General features: G+C 44.3%; 1 protein-coding gene and 1 long non-coding RNA gene across 2 annotated transcripts in view; one reads left to right on the top strand and one right to left on the bottom strand.

Moving 5' to 3' along the window:
• Positions 1-15,967, bottom strand: part of LOC137520947 (uncharacterized) — a 111,582-nt gene that overhangs the window by 8,942 nt on the left and 86,673 nt on the right. The gene's annotated exons all lie outside the window — the stretch shown is intronic.
• LOC137520946 (riboflavin-binding protein-like) overlaps positions 1-15,967 on the top strand; it is a 51,141-nt gene that overhangs the window by 20,250 nt on the left and 14,924 nt on the right. The window contains exons 4-5 of the mRNA XM_068239555.1: positions 7,562-7,690; positions 9,296-9,404. Coding sequence (XP_068095656.1) covers positions 7,562-7,690; positions 9,296-9,404 — 238 coding nt within the window. The remainder of the gene's footprint in view (positions 1-7,561; positions 7,691-9,295; positions 9,405-15,967) is intronic.

Genomic DNA, 15,967 nt, shown 5'->3' with positions numbered 1-15,967 from the left:
CAGCATATGTTTAGTTGGTCCAGGGTCCAGGTCACAGGTTGTCTGGTGGAGACGACAGAGGGTGTCTGAGATCTCTTCCTCACTAATACTTTTGAAATCAGTCCAGGGTGTTAGGTTGTTTTTGCAGCTATTTCCATTAGTTGCATGAGTCTTGGGTGCTGTGGACTGAATGAGAGACCGAATAGAAGATACTTTGTCAGCAAAGTAGCAGGCAAATTTCTCACATAGCTCCTTTGAGGGAGTTATAGTGGGTTTTAGACAGGATGGATTACATAGTCTATCAACTGTGCGGAATAGTTGGGCTGGTCTGTTGGCGGCCTTTGCGATCTCCTGTGATAGGTAGGAGGATTTTTTCTTGGTGATCGCATTTTGGTAGCTTTCCCGGTGAGAGACAAGGGTGTGTTTATCTTTTGAATTCTGAGATTTTCGCCACTTCCTTTCTAGTCTGCGCACTTCTTTCTTTAGGTCCTTTAGTGAGCTGTCAAACCACCGTGCATGGTGAAGTGGTGTAGATCGTTAATATCTAGTTATCTGGCTTGCAGTCACTGCCATGTATCCCCTTTTCTTATTTCTTTCTGCTTCAAACACAATTAGGAATGACAGCTGAATGAATTCTGCGCCCCCTCCTACACTGCGCCCTGAGGCTGGAGCCTCTCCAGCCTATGCCTCGGCCCGGCCCTGCACACACATACAAAGAAAGTCAATGGAAAATCAGCCAAATGTACATTGAAAGGGAGCCTAAAGCTAGAGGTATATGAAAGTTGCCATAATTTATTTTTGAACAATACCGGTTGCCTGGTAGTCCTGTTGATCATACTGGCAATGCAGTAGTATCTGAATCACACACCTGAAACAAACGTAGTTCATATTTGTCAGATTTTTGTCACAAACATCTTATCTGCAGGTTTGTTCAGGGTCTATGGCTAAAAGTGTTAGAGGCAGAGGATCAGCAGGACAGCCAGGCAATGTGCATTGTTTAAAATTGAATAAATATGTCAGCCTCCATATCCCTTTATTATGATTATTATTTATTGTATTTATAAAGCACCAACATATTACGCAGTGCTGGACAGTAAATAGGGATACATACAATGTAAACAAGGGGTGACAGACAGAGAGGTAGCAAACCAATACAACATAGCACAAGGTTGTCCATGCAAACCGTATAAGATGCATGATCATGTGATTTTACAGAGACCCAGCAATTTAAGCCTGAGTTGATCCATGGGAAGGGTGTCATAGCTTAGGTTGCAAGATCAAGAAAGACACACTAAGGAGGGGGGAGGGGAACCCCTACCAAAGGCTTACAATCTAAAGGTTTCCTTTACATAACTTATTCTCAACTAAAGGGTCAGTCTTTGCACATCTTATGAAAGAATAGCAAGCATATGCACAATTGGGTTTATATATTTCTTGTGCAATCTGATAATGAGATCTAAAACACATGTATCCTTGGTTATGTGGGAGGTGTGGAAACCAATGGAGTTCAAGGACCTTCCAGAGGAGACAAAAAACGAGGCAGGGAGGCCAGGAATTCCTGATAGTGTAGTATACTGGGGCTATGGGCTACACAACAGATGTGCAGGATACTCTGAAAGGTGGATTGCAAGACCAGTATATTTGCCGGTGAGGAAAACCCATCCTAACTCGGGTTCTTGTCACTTTGATGACACCAAAAAAGAATACAGTATGAGGGTTAAAAAGAACCTACAAAACACGACCAGCACCCCAGGATGGGGGGGGGGGGGGGGGGGCTGGTCAGGGATATAACTGGGACGGGGGAAGAGAATGTAATCGTGTGGATGTGGAAAAGGGCATATAAAAATGGCTTACCTCTATAAAGAAGGAGGTAACCCAAATTATTAACACATTTTTATTAGGAACCAGACATCTGACTATGTGCATCCTTGGCTGCTGACTGCTGTTACTCCATTCCCAAAGTAAACCTTATGGATTTGTTGGAAGGGGGGGGGGGGGGGGTTAAACAGCATAATCACCATATCACTTTGTCCTGAAGGGAAATGACCCCCATAATCTGTTGGCCCTGGCAGATAGTTTTTTTCAGTGTCTGCTGGGACATCTGCAAATGGTAAGCCTCCAAGAATTTGCAAATGAAAATTACTTCACTGCTACTCATTATGCTTCATCTGTATCAATCTGGAAGGTATATAGTACTATTTTTTTGTAACATGCAGGGGTGTATCCATAGGGGGTGCAAATGTAGCGACCGTATTGGGGCCCTTGGGTCAGAGGGGCCCTGAGGGGCCCTCCCTCAAGCACAATATTAGCTCTCTATGGGCTGTCCTGTGCTGGTAATAATCACTTCTATAGGTGCTTTAGATAGTAGTAATCATTAACAAACTGTTTCCCATCCCCTACTTGCATCACTGAAACTGTGGAAATCATTGGCAGGTTTTGATGCGCTGTATCAATTGTGCTTGGGGGGGGCCCCATGTAAAATTTGCACCAAGGCCCAAAGCTCCTTAGCTATGCCACTGGTAACACGTACCACTCCCTATCCTTTATATTACCACATGCCACTGCTTTGCTCTTCCCCCGTCCCCTATGCAAACTCTGCTATGCACCTCTTACCTCCCCTATTCAGCCAGTGCTCTGCACTCCATCCCTTATGCAGATCTTGCTATACGGCTCTCTCACCCTTTTGTGTCTTGGAATTTGTTATACATTTTGTTAATCGTGTTTAATTTATCACTGTAATTTATAAAGCTGAGTACCCACCACAAGACTAGCAGAAGATGGATCTGGGAACCTACAGTGAGCCAATGAGCGATCAATCTCCAGTCCATCTACTACTGCACTGCCCTTATGCAGCCACTTCTCCGCACTTCCCTCTTCTCATAGAGTCAATCCCCTGCACTCTTTTCTAGGCAAACTCTGCCCCCCCCCATGCAGCCAATGCTCAGCTCCTCCTTATTGCAGCTGCTGCACTCTATTATGCATCTGCTACTCTGCAACTCTCTCCTAAGCAGCCCCTGTTTTGCTCTGCTCACCACCCCTATGTACAATCTCTCTCTCCTATTGTATGTTTTTGAAACCCAGCACTGCTCAACTCTTTCCCCATCCCATGCAGTACAGTTTCAAGTTTCAGTGATTCTTAGCAGGGGGGTAGCAATAGCCATAGCAACCATAGCAGCTGCTATAGGGCCCTGGATCATATGGGGGCCTTGGTGTTACTTAATGTATTTAACATTAATTTTTTTGTGTTCCTCCACCCTCTGCCTTTGTCTCAGTGCCCATGAACTATGTGTCGTGCTGATTAAATGGCAATGTAAATTGCCCCATTAACTCAAATCCATAGGGTAGGGGCATGTGGCACTACTTAAAAGTGCCTCCATCTGAGGGCCCCATGAGAGTTTTGCTATGGGGCCCCATCTCTAGCTACGCCACCGATTCCTAGACTTACTCTATGCTGTATGGCACCAGTTGGCACACCACAATTGATATTTTAATGGGGGGGGGGGGGGACTATCGATCTTTGCTCCGATGGATCAGAACAGCTTTTTAAAATCATCCATAACGTGAGACACAATGCCCCACGTACCTTGCATAGCCTTCATCTGTTAGCTTCTTCTGGTGTCCTGGCATACAGAAGCTGGTGCTCACAAACCAGTGCTGGGCCGAAATTACGCATTAGCGTAATTACGCATCGTAATTCACTACAAATGCACCGTAAGCGTTACGTGTAAGGTTACGGTATTACGCGTAATTAATTACGCGTAGACCGTAAGGTTACGTTTTACGCGTAACAAATTACGCGTAAGACAGTAAACTCCCATTGAAATTACACAGTCTGCCGTAATCGCGTAATATTACGCTCCCGTATAATATAAAAAAGCCGCTGACTTTAAGGGTTAATAGCAAAGCCCCCTTAAGTGCTAATAGCCTCAAATTTGGAGAATATATTAAGGAGATCAGAAGGAATAAGAGGAAAAATTTTTTTTTCAAAAAGACCTTATAGTTTTTGAGAAAATCGATGTTAAAGTTTCAAAGGAAAAATATATACATTTAAAAACCCGCCGACTTTAACAGTTAATAGCAAAGCCTGCTTAAAGGGAACCAGAGATGAACGATTCACACAAAATAAACATATCAGTTGATAGCTTGTAAAGAATAAATGCTCTACCCGACAATTTTGCCACTCTGGTGTGCCTTTTTGAGTGCTTTTTATCCATTATTGCTCCAGGAAATATCCAATATGGCCGCCGGCTTATATTCCTTCTGTTTCCAGGTTATGAGGTGTTCTGGATGTGCTGTCTAAGCTATATGAGACTATAGACAAGAAGGGCTGCTGTAGGCTTTCATCTGTGTGCTTTCAACTTCATATTCTGGAATACAGTGTGGCTGCCTGTAGGAAGTGTCTCTCATAGTAATGAAACTGCATACAGTAGATAATAATGACAGGCTGCACACACAGAGCACACAGATCACACAGCCACACTGTCTGCTAGACAGAGATTTTTCCTGCAGCAGCTCCTGTGTCATCACAGCTCTCAGTATGTAAAGCATGAAATTTGAGCCAGGAGGGGGGAGGCTTGGGCTTGAAAAGACTCCACAGAAAAGTGACTCAGCTAAAATGATTCCAGGTCAAACCTCGACTGAATAGTCGGTGGATTCTTATCACAGCTGCTAATAGACTAATTAAGCAGATAACAATGAAACTAAAAGCAGGGTAGCTGTTTACTGTCATGTTCCCACTGATAAATGTAATAAAATACATGAGGGTGCTTCATCTCTGGTTCTCTTTAAAATTTAGGAACACCAAATTCACAGGGTATATTAAGGGGATCAGTGGGAATAAGAGGAAAATTTTTTTTTCAAAAAGACCTTATAGTTTTTGAGAAAATCGATTTTTAAGTTTCAAGGGTGAAAATGTCTTTTAAATGCGGAAAATGTCAGTTTTTTTTTGCACAGGTAACAATAGTGTTTTATTTTCATAGATTCCCCCAAGTGGGAAGAGTTTTACTTACTTCGTTCTGAGTGTGGGATATATAAAAAAAAAACGACGTGGGGTCCCCCCTCCCAGACCTCTTTAACCCCTTGTCCCCCATGCAGACTGGGATAGCCAGAATGCGGAGCACCGGCCGCGTGGGGCTCCGCACCCTGACTATACCAGCCCGCATGGTCCATGGATTAGGGGGTCTCGGAAGGGGAGGGGCAGCCAAGCTTTCCCCTCCCCCTCCGAGCCCTTGTCCAATCCAAGGACAAGGGGCTCTTCTCCACCTCCGATGGGCGGTGGAGGTGGAGGCCGCGATTTCCTGGGGAGGGGTTCATGGTGACATCTGGGAGTCCCCTTTAAAAAGGGGTCCCCCAGATGCCCACCCCCCTCCCAGGAGAAATTAGTATAGAGGTACTTGTACCCCTTACCCATTTCCTTTAAGAGTTAAAAGTAAATAAACACACAAACACATAGAAAAAGTATTTTAATTGAACAAAAAACATAACCACGAAAAAAGTCCTTTAATATTCTTAATTAACCATTAATACTTACCTGTCCCTTTAAAAGCCAGTTCCCACGCAATATCCTCGGAAATATACTAATCAGTTACAATGTAACAAAGTTATTACAATGTAACAACTTTGTTACATTGTAACTACGCCGCACCCGACGTCACTCACCGCCGCCGCCGCGTCTGTGCTGCAGGACCCGACAGAGCTCTGAGCTATAGCTCAGAGCTCTCTAAGCATCTTTGTATTTGGGCTCCAAGGAGCCCCATTGGTCCTTAGCAGACCAATGGGGTTCCTTCTGATTTGAAGGAACCCCATTGGTCTGCTAAGGACCAATGGGGCTCCTTGGAGCCCAAATACAAAGATGCTTTCGAGATTAGCTCAGAGCTCTGTCGGGTGAAGGGACGCTAAGTCCCCGCCGGCTCCGCTGCCCTCCCCGCCTCTCCCACATGTCACCTATATACATGCTGGCACCCATGGGTGCCAGCATGTATATGAGTGACAGGTGTGGGCGGAGTGGACGGCGGGAGCCGGCGGGGACTAGCGTGTATGCGGCGGCCGGCGGGTGAGCGGCGAGTGACGTCGGGTGCGGTGGTGTTACAAAGTAACAAAGTTTTTATATTGTAATAACTTTGTTACATTGTAACTGATTAGTATATTTCCGAGGATATTGCGTGGGAACTGGCTTTTAAAGGGACAGGTAAGTATTAATGGTTAATTAAGAATATTAAAGGACTTTTTTCGTGGTTATGTTTTTTGTTCAATTAAAATACTTTTTCTATGTGTTTGTGTGTTTATTTACTTTTAACTCTTAAAGGAAATGGGTAAGGGGTACAAGTACCTCTATACTCATTTCTCCTGGGAGGGGGGTGGGCATCTGGGGGACCCCTTTTTAAAGGGGACTCCCAGATGCCACCATGAACCCCTCCCTAGGAAATCGCGGCCTCCACCTCCACCGCCCATCGGAGGTGGAGAAGAACCCCTTGTCCTTGGATTGGACAAGGGCTTGGAGGGGGAGGGGAAAGCTTGGCTGCCCCTCCCCTTCCGAGACCCCCCAATCCATGGACCATGCGGGCTGGTATAGTCAGGGTGCGGAGCCCCACGCGGCCGGTGCTCCGCATTCTGGCTATCCCAGTCTGCATGGGGGACAAGGGGTTAAAGAGGTCTGGGAGGGGGGACCCCATGTCGTTTTTTTTTTATATTTCCCACACTCAGAACGAAGTAAGTAAAACTCTTCCCACTTCAGGGAATCTATGAAAATAACACACTATTGTTACCTGTGCAAAAAAAACCTGACATTTTCCGCATTTAAAAGACATTTTCGCCCTTGAAACTTAAAAATCGATTTTCTCAAAAACTATAAGGTCTTTTTGAAAAAAAAAAATTTCCTCTTATTCCCACTGATCCCCTTAATATACCCTGTGAATTTGGTGTTCCTAAATTTTAAGCAGGCTTTGCTATTAACCGTTAAAGTCAGCAGGTTTTTAAATGTATATATTTTTCCTTTGAAACTTTAACATCGATTTTCTCAAAAACTATAAGGTCTTTTTGAAAAAAAAAAATTTCCTCTTATTCCTTCTGATCTCCTTAATATATTCTCCAAATTTGAGGTTCTTAGCACTTAAGGGGGCTTTGCTATTAACCCTTAAAGTCGGCGGCTACCTAACATTGATCCATGCGTCAACTTTTCCGCTTGGCAGCATGACCTTACGCATTAATTGCTAGTAGGTTTTTACGCGTAAGCCTATAACGTAATAACCTGAATTACGGTATACTTACGCGTAATTGCGTAAGTGCTATGCGTAATTATAGACATGTACCGAAATTGAATGTCTATGCCGTAAGCGTAATTTCGTAATGCGTAATAGCGTAAAATTACGCGTAATGATCCGTAAGCGTAGCTTTCTCCATTACGACCAGCACTGTCACAAACAGCATTTTTATTGATAGTAGGGAAGAACTCTATTTTCATAAAAATAATAATGTGATTAATCATTATAATGATTTTGACTGATATGAGTAGCTCTGTGTGGATTGTCAGTAGGCCTGCTTATACTCACCATGTAGCTGTGTACCTGTTGATTATATTTTGCAGCTGTGAGAATTACATGAAGAAGATTGAGTGCTTCTATCAATGTTCCCCATCAGCCGCTCACTGGGTTCACCCCAACATGTCTGTTGCCATACAGCATGTGCCCGTGTGCCGGGACTTCTGTGACAGCTGGTAAGTGGACAGTGGGCTTACTACAGTATTACAATATCCCTCCATGCTTAGGAGAATCAGGGCCAGTTCACACGGACGTCTACATGGCCATGGTGCTCGTCATTTAAAGCAAACCTGAGGCAAAAAAAAAAAAATTACACATAATATAATGAATTCTATGTGATAGTGAATAGAACATTAGTAGCAAAGAAAGGAGTCTTGTATTTTTATTTTCAGTTATATAGTTTTGTTTTTTTGTTTTTTTTATAAAATTGCATCATTCTGTCATATTTGCAGTTTAGCAACCACACGGTCTCTTAAAGAGAACCTGTAACAAAAAAAAGTTCCCCTGGGGGGTACTCACCTTGGGAGGGGGAAGCCTCAGGGTCCCAACGAGTCTTCCCCCACCCCTGTAGCTGCAGGCAGTCCAGCGCTGGCTCCCCCGAAGTGCCTGGCAATCCTCCCTCAACAAGCCTGACAAGCGCTGATTTATTTACCTTTCCTGGCTCCAGCGGGGCGTTATTGTGGCTCTCCGCGTGGAGATAGGTGAAAATAGCCGATCTCCGTCGGGTCTCTGTCCGGGCGCAGGAGACTTGCGACTACGCATTAGAGTGAACTGACAGCGATCAGCTATTTCCGCCTATCTCCGAGCCGATACTGCGCCTGCGCTGGAGCCGGTAAGGTAAATATTTACATTCCCGCTGTTCGGGGAGTTTTATCGCCGCCGTCGTGGGACCGAGGAGGACGGGAGAAGCCTCAATAGGATCCGGAGGCTCCCCCCCCCCCCCGAGGTTAGTACCCCCCAGGGGAGGTTTTTTTTTGTTACAGGTTTTCTGTAAACTATAAAATAAAGCAGAAATAATGACCCTTTGAAAGATCCTGCTGTAGAACCTTATCTCAAGCTGTCTCTCAATGTTTAAGTGGTTCAGAAAACAGGACTGTATTCTACCCAGTGGGTTGAAGAGCTCAGAAAGGCTCTTTTGCATAGATAACTGAAGGTTTTTTTTTAACTCTTCCTGTACTGGAAAACAAGGAGATTTTCTTCTTTGCTGCTAATGTTCTATTTCTTAGCTGTACTACACATACAATTCATTATCTCATAGGTTTATTTTCGCTTTAGGTTTGCTTTATCATTGTCCATTCAAATAAATGGACAGCTGTCGGTAGGATTGTTTACGCAAACGCCGCTCATGATCATGTAGTTTCCAATCGTCTCATTTCATCCTGGACGGTACTTGTAGTATTCAGGATTGGCTCACCATGGCACTTCCTTGTCCCCCGCGCCGGTTAAAATGTGACGCAATTGCCGAATACTGACGAAGGTTGCCAAATACGTTTCTGCTCGCTAGCAGATAATTGACAGCTCATGTTTGGATAATCATGTGAACACTTTTGTTTCCTGCTGTGCATTGCACTCAACACTAGTCATCAGTATCATTATCTCAGAGTTGGGAAATGCACCAAATTAGGGAAATGTTGCAGTTGGGTAAAACCTTGTTAATGTAGTTGGTACATTTTCACAATGCTACTCTCTAGGATACTGATGTTCTTACTATTGTGTTGACAATAAAGTATACTGATTGGTAGTTTCCTATCAGGCCTACTGATATTGTGCATTACTCTCAGGTTTGAAGCTTGTCGGTCTGATCTGGTGTGTGCTCACAACCTTATCACAGACTGGACCATTGATGAGAGTGGAAACCACTGTAAGAATGACTGCATTCCATTTGAGCAGGTAAGTGTATAGAAATTAATATTCATATAAGCCATCGAATTACATTATTGAGTGACCAGTGCAAGATATCTGTGGACCTCTTCTGAAGTATGAATAGTAAACACAGTACTATCTGAAACCACAGTCCTATGACAGACTGGGAGCTAATTTACAAAGCTTTTATGAACTGTAACACTGGACTCAATCAATTATAATGTCACAGGACACTATAATGAAGTGCACTAAAACAGTGGACACAGTGCAATAAAGACACTAGACCAGGGCTGGGCCGAGGCAGAGGCGAGAGAGGCTCCAGCCTCCGGACGCAGTGTAGGAGGGGGTGCAAAACTCACTCAGCTCTAATTCCCCTATTGTGTTTGAAGCAGAGATAAAGAAGAAAAATGGATACATGACAGTGACTGCAGCCAGATAACTAGAGATTAAGGTGTTGGGGAGGTTGGGGTCCCAGGGGCGGCTCTTACTCTAATAGCAATCAGTGTGTCACAGCTGGGGTGGGAGGGATGGAGGGGTGCACTTTGGGTCTCAGCCTTGGGTGCTGGCGGACCTTGTCCCGGCTCTGCACTGGACACTATAACGGGTAGCACTATAGAGGATCTACAGTATTTAGAAGTAGAAGATGTAATATGAACATTATATTTCCTGAAATCAAGAAAGTCTGCAACCAATGTTAAAGAGTATAGAGAATATTTACTCTTAGCTACGAGTATGTATATGCATACATATATATAATATAGATATACAGTGTGTGTATATATATATATATATATATATATATATATATATATATATATATATATATATATTGTACACACACACACACACACACAGAGGGAGCTACTGCTTGCTTCGCAGTTAGTAACAGCTATTACCTCCCACAATGCATTGAAGTTCACCGACAGGAAACTGTCGTGACCATGTACCTGACATCACACTGTGGGAGGGGTTTCACCTCAATATCAGCCACACAGACCACCCTTGTGATCTATTCAAGAAAAGGTAAAGATTTCTCATGAGGAAATGGGGTCTTAGCTGCTGATTGGGGTGAAGCACAATCCTGGGATAAAGTTCCTCTTTAATTGTTATGGCCAGACTAATAGTCATCCTGTTATAAACATAAGAGAGACAGTATTATTGCCTTTAGTGATTCTGGTGTGTTTTATTGAACACACAAACACATAAACTGTTAATGATAAACAGTTTCTTGTCTGTGGTGACCTAGAGAGCACAGTGACATCACTGAGCAACCGTGTGCCCTGAAGAAAACATTTATGAAATGGAAAGTTGTGGGAGTGGTGCCTTGTTGTGGTTGGTACAGAATGCAGCATAATGGCTGAAGTGTGTAGTATGGTGTGGGCAGTTCCTGGAACTCCCCACTTCCTCAGCGCAGTAACCCCGGAAATACTCAGTGAGATCATTCATTCCCTGCTCTGTATCTCTTGTGCTTTATTGCTGCACAGTTCAGCCTCTCGCTCTACCACAGTGAGTCATCGCCATCATTCAGAACATTATATGAAAGTCCACAATGACTAAAAATACAAAGTGACCCAATAGGGGTTTTACTAAATACTTACTATATAAATACTAAATCTTCTGTGCCAGAGCATGTACAGTTCTGAGGAGGTCCTATGTAAGAGAACACTTTCACAGTTCTGAGGAGGTCCTATGTAAGAGAACACTTTCACAGTTCTGATAAGGTCCTATGTAAGAGAACACTTTCACAGTTCTGATGAGGTCCTATGTAAGAGAACACTTTCACAGTTCTGATTAGGTCCTATGTAAGAGAACACTTTCACAGTTCTGATGAGGTCCTATGTAAGAGAACACTTTCACAGTTCTGATAAGGTCCTATGTAAGAGAACACTTTCACAGTTCTGATGAGGTCCTATGTAAGAGAACACTTTCACAGTTATGATGAGGTCCTATGTAAGAGAACACTTTCACAGTTCTGATGAGGTCCTATGTAAGAGAACACTTTCACAGTTCTGATGAGGTCCTATGTAAGAGAACACTTTCACAGTTCTGATGAGGTCCTATGTAAGAGAACACTTTCACAGTTACTGTGTTTAACTACTTCACCTCGAAGGGTTTTTCCCCTTAAAAAACCAGAGCAATTTTCACCTTTCAGCACTCCTTCCATTCATTCGCCTATAACTTTATTACTACTTATCATAACCAAGCAATCTATATCTTGTTTTTCTTCGCCACCAATTAGGCTTTCTTTGGGGGGTACGTTTTTGAACTAGTTCATTTTTGCCGTCCAATGACACGCGTGGTGGCTGCCGACTCCGAGTTGGCAAAAATGAAACTAGCTGCCGGCGAGGGACCAGGGGATCCAGGAGTGACATTGAGGGCACAGGGTGGCTGCAGGGGGCTGGTAAAAGCCCCAGGTAAGTGAAACTCACTTTTTTGTTAGGGTTTAGGTTCCCTTTAAGGACCAGGCCATTTTACATGCGAGGGGGGGGGGGGGCATTTGGGGGGATCAAGCAGCCGGATCCCTAGTGTTGATAGGTGGGCATGGTGTCCAATGTGTAGCCCGGTGTCCCCCGTATAGCCTGCAGCCTTTACTCACCTTCCAGGCTCAAACGATGAGCAGCTGTAGGCCCTTTCGCTCTCGCTGGCATCCTCACTCGCACTGACGTTAAGTTCCAGGTTGCAGCTTGATGACGTTATGAAGCCGGGACACAACAATTACGTCATAGCGAGCTGGGATGCTGGCCAGAGCGTCAGTCATGTCATATGACAGCTTAATCTTCCCTCTCGGGTGTGCACAATCGCATCAGGAGCAGAAACGGCACACGGCGTAATTCCTACGCTGCATCAGGCTTACACATCCTCAAGTGTGGCATAGGATTTACATGCAGCGGGCCCCAAAAGGTTAAGGTCTTAAAGTGGACGTATAAGTGCTTTGTTTGCTGGGCACTTATATGTCCACATAAGTATACATTTAAAAGAGCCATCTGTTAATATGGGCGCCAAGTGATGCTGATACTTAGAATATCGGTAATGTTCTGTAATCAATACTCAACTATCAGCCTTGCGATGGAAGTTTTGCTGGTGTTTTTGGTTCTGTTTCCTGTCAATCTCCTATCCCAAAACGAAGCCCTTCTACTTCCTGGCCCCTAAACTTAACACCCTATTGTAACTCCTTATGCTAACCCTAACCTCCCCTGAAAAACAGAAACTCGTTCCTAAATGGGCCCCTTCCCTTGCCTCCTCCTTGGTGACCCTCAAAGCCTAGGGCATGCATGTCCAAAGTCCAACCCGGGGGTCAAATGTGGCCTACCGAGCCATTTCTGGTGGCCTCCAAAGCTCTCTACAGTTAATGCCATGTGGCCTGCAGACCATAGCTGTGGGGCAGCATGCAGGGGCCACCTTATGTAGCCGTTATGTCTCCTCCTTTACTCTCCTGTAGGTTATCAGTCACCACAGTAGCTGCCACTAATTAGTAGCTGCCACTGTGCCAGCAGTACTTCGCCAGCATACTGAACGGGACATGCTATTCTCACACAGTATTTAGGCTATTTCCCATGGAAATGTTTCTTTTGACTAAAAGTCACAAGCATTGTGTGCCTAATTCCAATCCACAAAAACTGTGTTTAATTTTGCTTGTTCGGCCCCTAGCACTCTCAAGAACGGTGATATAATCCCTGGCCTGAAAAGTTTTGACACCCCTGGCCTAGGGGCCCATCTTGCAAAGGTCACAAAACAAATGTGCCCATCGTGATCTTCACACCCATAACAAGTGTAGCCAGCTGATCTGAAGGATGGAGCTCTTTATTGGAGGAAGGGAAGGGTAGTAGTTGGGGGCCCCCCACAGCTCTAGGCCCCTGTAGTTACCCCCGTCCCCAGTTTATCCGCGCTCCACTGTATCTCTTCTTACAGCCGAGTGCTTTCAAGTACCCAAAGGGCGTATTCAACCAGTTGGTAGAGTATGTGCAACAGGGATGACAGCTGTGGACGAGGGGACCAAGCAAGGACAGTGAAGGCTCTAAAGGATCCAGAGCCTTCCCTCTCCATAGGTGAGTATATGACTTTTTTTCCTTGTCTCCAATATCACTTTAAGAGCTCGTTCACACTAGGGGTGTTTTCAGCCTTTTTTCAAGCGCAGGCGATTCTTAAAATCACTCACAAAACACTTGTGCAATGAATCTCTATGAGAAGGTTCATATCAGCATGGGTCATGTGCTGTGCGTACAGCAAAGCGGTGCTTATACCATTTTTGGGCCGATTTTGCCTCAATGGAAGGTATAGGAAAAACGCAAACGCTCCCAAAATTGCTTTGTGCAGCGATTGTGTTCACGTTTTAAGAATAAATACATTGTATTTATTATTTTCCCAGTCAAAGAGTTCACTTCCTGACATGCGTCAGGGAGTGAATTAAAAAAAATGCTCGGGAACAGCGCTTAGAAAAGCGCAACGCTTACCCAAGCGCCAGGAATCAAACAAAAAATTGCATCAAAAAAAGCCCAACGCGAACGCTTACGCAAGCTGAACACAATGTGAACGAGGCCTAAAAGTCTAGAGTTCTGCTAAAAGCAATGGAATGATTTCACAGATGGTGTGTTTTATATTTCCCAGAGAGTCCCCATTCAACAATGAGGATGTATACAGCAGTAGATACACAATGCCTTATGTGGAGCCATCCTCTGTACTGTGAATAGCAGAGTCCTGAGTCACACGAAGGGTGCAGTGCTGACTACAGAGGAGTGTCACTCAGTCATCCGGGAGTGGGGTCTAAACCAGGCGGGGGAGACTGCTATTAATGGCAGAGCCGGAAGCCATGCCAGTCCAGATCATACCCAGGGCCTGACTAATTATGACTCCTGCAGCCCTTTCATTTCACATGTTTTTGCTGAAAGTCAGAGACACAGACATGCTGCTCTGACATACTGCCACTGTCACCAGACACCATGGCAGCATCTGTGCTGCCAGCAATCTGAAAACTATATCTCCACCACTATATCTCCACCAATAACAGACACCAGAGTCATTGACATCCAGATGACATCACAGGATCACTGTGGAGGCTGACTAATAAACATTTAGCGATTAGCGTTAGCTTTTCCACAATGTAAAGTATATAAACGCTGGCATAATCACTCGTCAAAACCTACACAGAACGATTTTGCTAGCGTTTTTACATTACTGCACACTGTAAATAAGTTCAAATTAATTGAAAGAACCTATCAGAATTAAAAACGCTAATTGCTACACAATCGCTGGCAAAAAGCTGACACTTTTTAAAAACGCTACCAAAATCGCTCATGAAATCACTTACAAAACCCTCATACAAAACACTAGCGATTGCGATTAGCGATAGCGTTTTGTAGTGGGTTCCAGGCCTAAAACCTGAGACTTAGGCCTTGATTCATTAAGGTGCACTTCTAAAGCAGCGCAGCTTAATGTGAGGGAGCGCTCGTTAACAAGAAGAGCGCCCGCAATGCACGCCTTACATAGCAGCGCACGCTGCTATGCAAGGAGCGCACCTTCCTTAGTTACGCACGTTGCTTACATAGCAACGCGCGTAGCTTTATATGTGGGTGGTCCTGTGAAGTATCTATGTTAATTAACATAGTACCGGACGCTAGTTATGTATCGCGATTGTGACACTTCACAAGACCACCCAAATTTAAAGTTACATACATTGCTATGTAAGCAATGCGCGTAACAAAGGAAGGCACGCTTCTTGCATAGCAGCGAGCGCTGCTATGTAAGGCATGCATAGCAGCCACTCTACTTGTTAACGAGCGCTCCCTCACATTAAGGCATTCATTTGTCTCAGGTTCTCTTTAAGCCAGCAGCTCACAGTCAATTAGTAGCAGCTTGTCAACTAACCAGCACCTAGTGGTTCTGGTTGGCTAAACTAGTTCCTTTCCTGAATCAGTAAAGATTTACATGTTAGGGCTGGTGCACACCAAGAGCGGTTCTGAGCGTTTTTAAAAACATTTACAGGGTGAAAACCGCTTTGCTAATGTATTTCAATGGGATGGAGCACACCAGAGCGGTTCGTTTTTTCAAACTCAAACTCGGGTCCTGCAGCATTTTTGCGGATTTCTGAGGCGTTTCTGCCTCAATGAAAAGTATAGGAAAGTGGAAAACCACTCAGAAAAGCACTAGATCAGAGCGATTTCCTAAGAGTTTTTGTTACAGAAGCTGTTCAGTTACAGCTTTCTTGCTCCAAAACACTCCCAAAAAACGCTAGGCATGTTTAGAAATCGCTCTAAACATGGCTAGAATCGCTCTGAAAAACCGCTTCAAAAACCGTTAGTGGATCCTCAAACGCTAGCGGTTTTTGAAGCGTTTTTTCAGAGCAATTCTAGGCATGGCGTAGTGGTTAGCGCTCTTGCCTTGCATCGCTGGGTCCCCGGTTCAAATCCCAGCCAGGTTAACATCCGCAGTGAGTTTGTATGTTCTCCCTGTGTCTGTGTGGGTTTCCTCCAGGCACTCCGGTTTCCTCCCATATCCCAAAAAACATACAGATATGTTAATTGACTTCCCCCTAAATTGGCCCTAGAACTAAAAATATACATGCACTACACAATACATACATAGACATATGACTA

Source organism: Hyperolius riggenbachi, chromosome 6 (assembly GCF_040937935.1).
Source record: "Hyperolius riggenbachi isolate aHypRig1 chromosome 6, aHypRig1.pri, whole genome shotgun sequence".
Taxonomy (NCBI): domain Eukaryota; kingdom Metazoa; phylum Chordata; class Amphibia; order Anura; family Hyperoliidae; genus Hyperolius; species Hyperolius riggenbachi.
The sequence above is the reverse complement of the archived record's forward strand: the minus strand, read 5'-3'. Positions and strand labels throughout refer to the sequence as shown.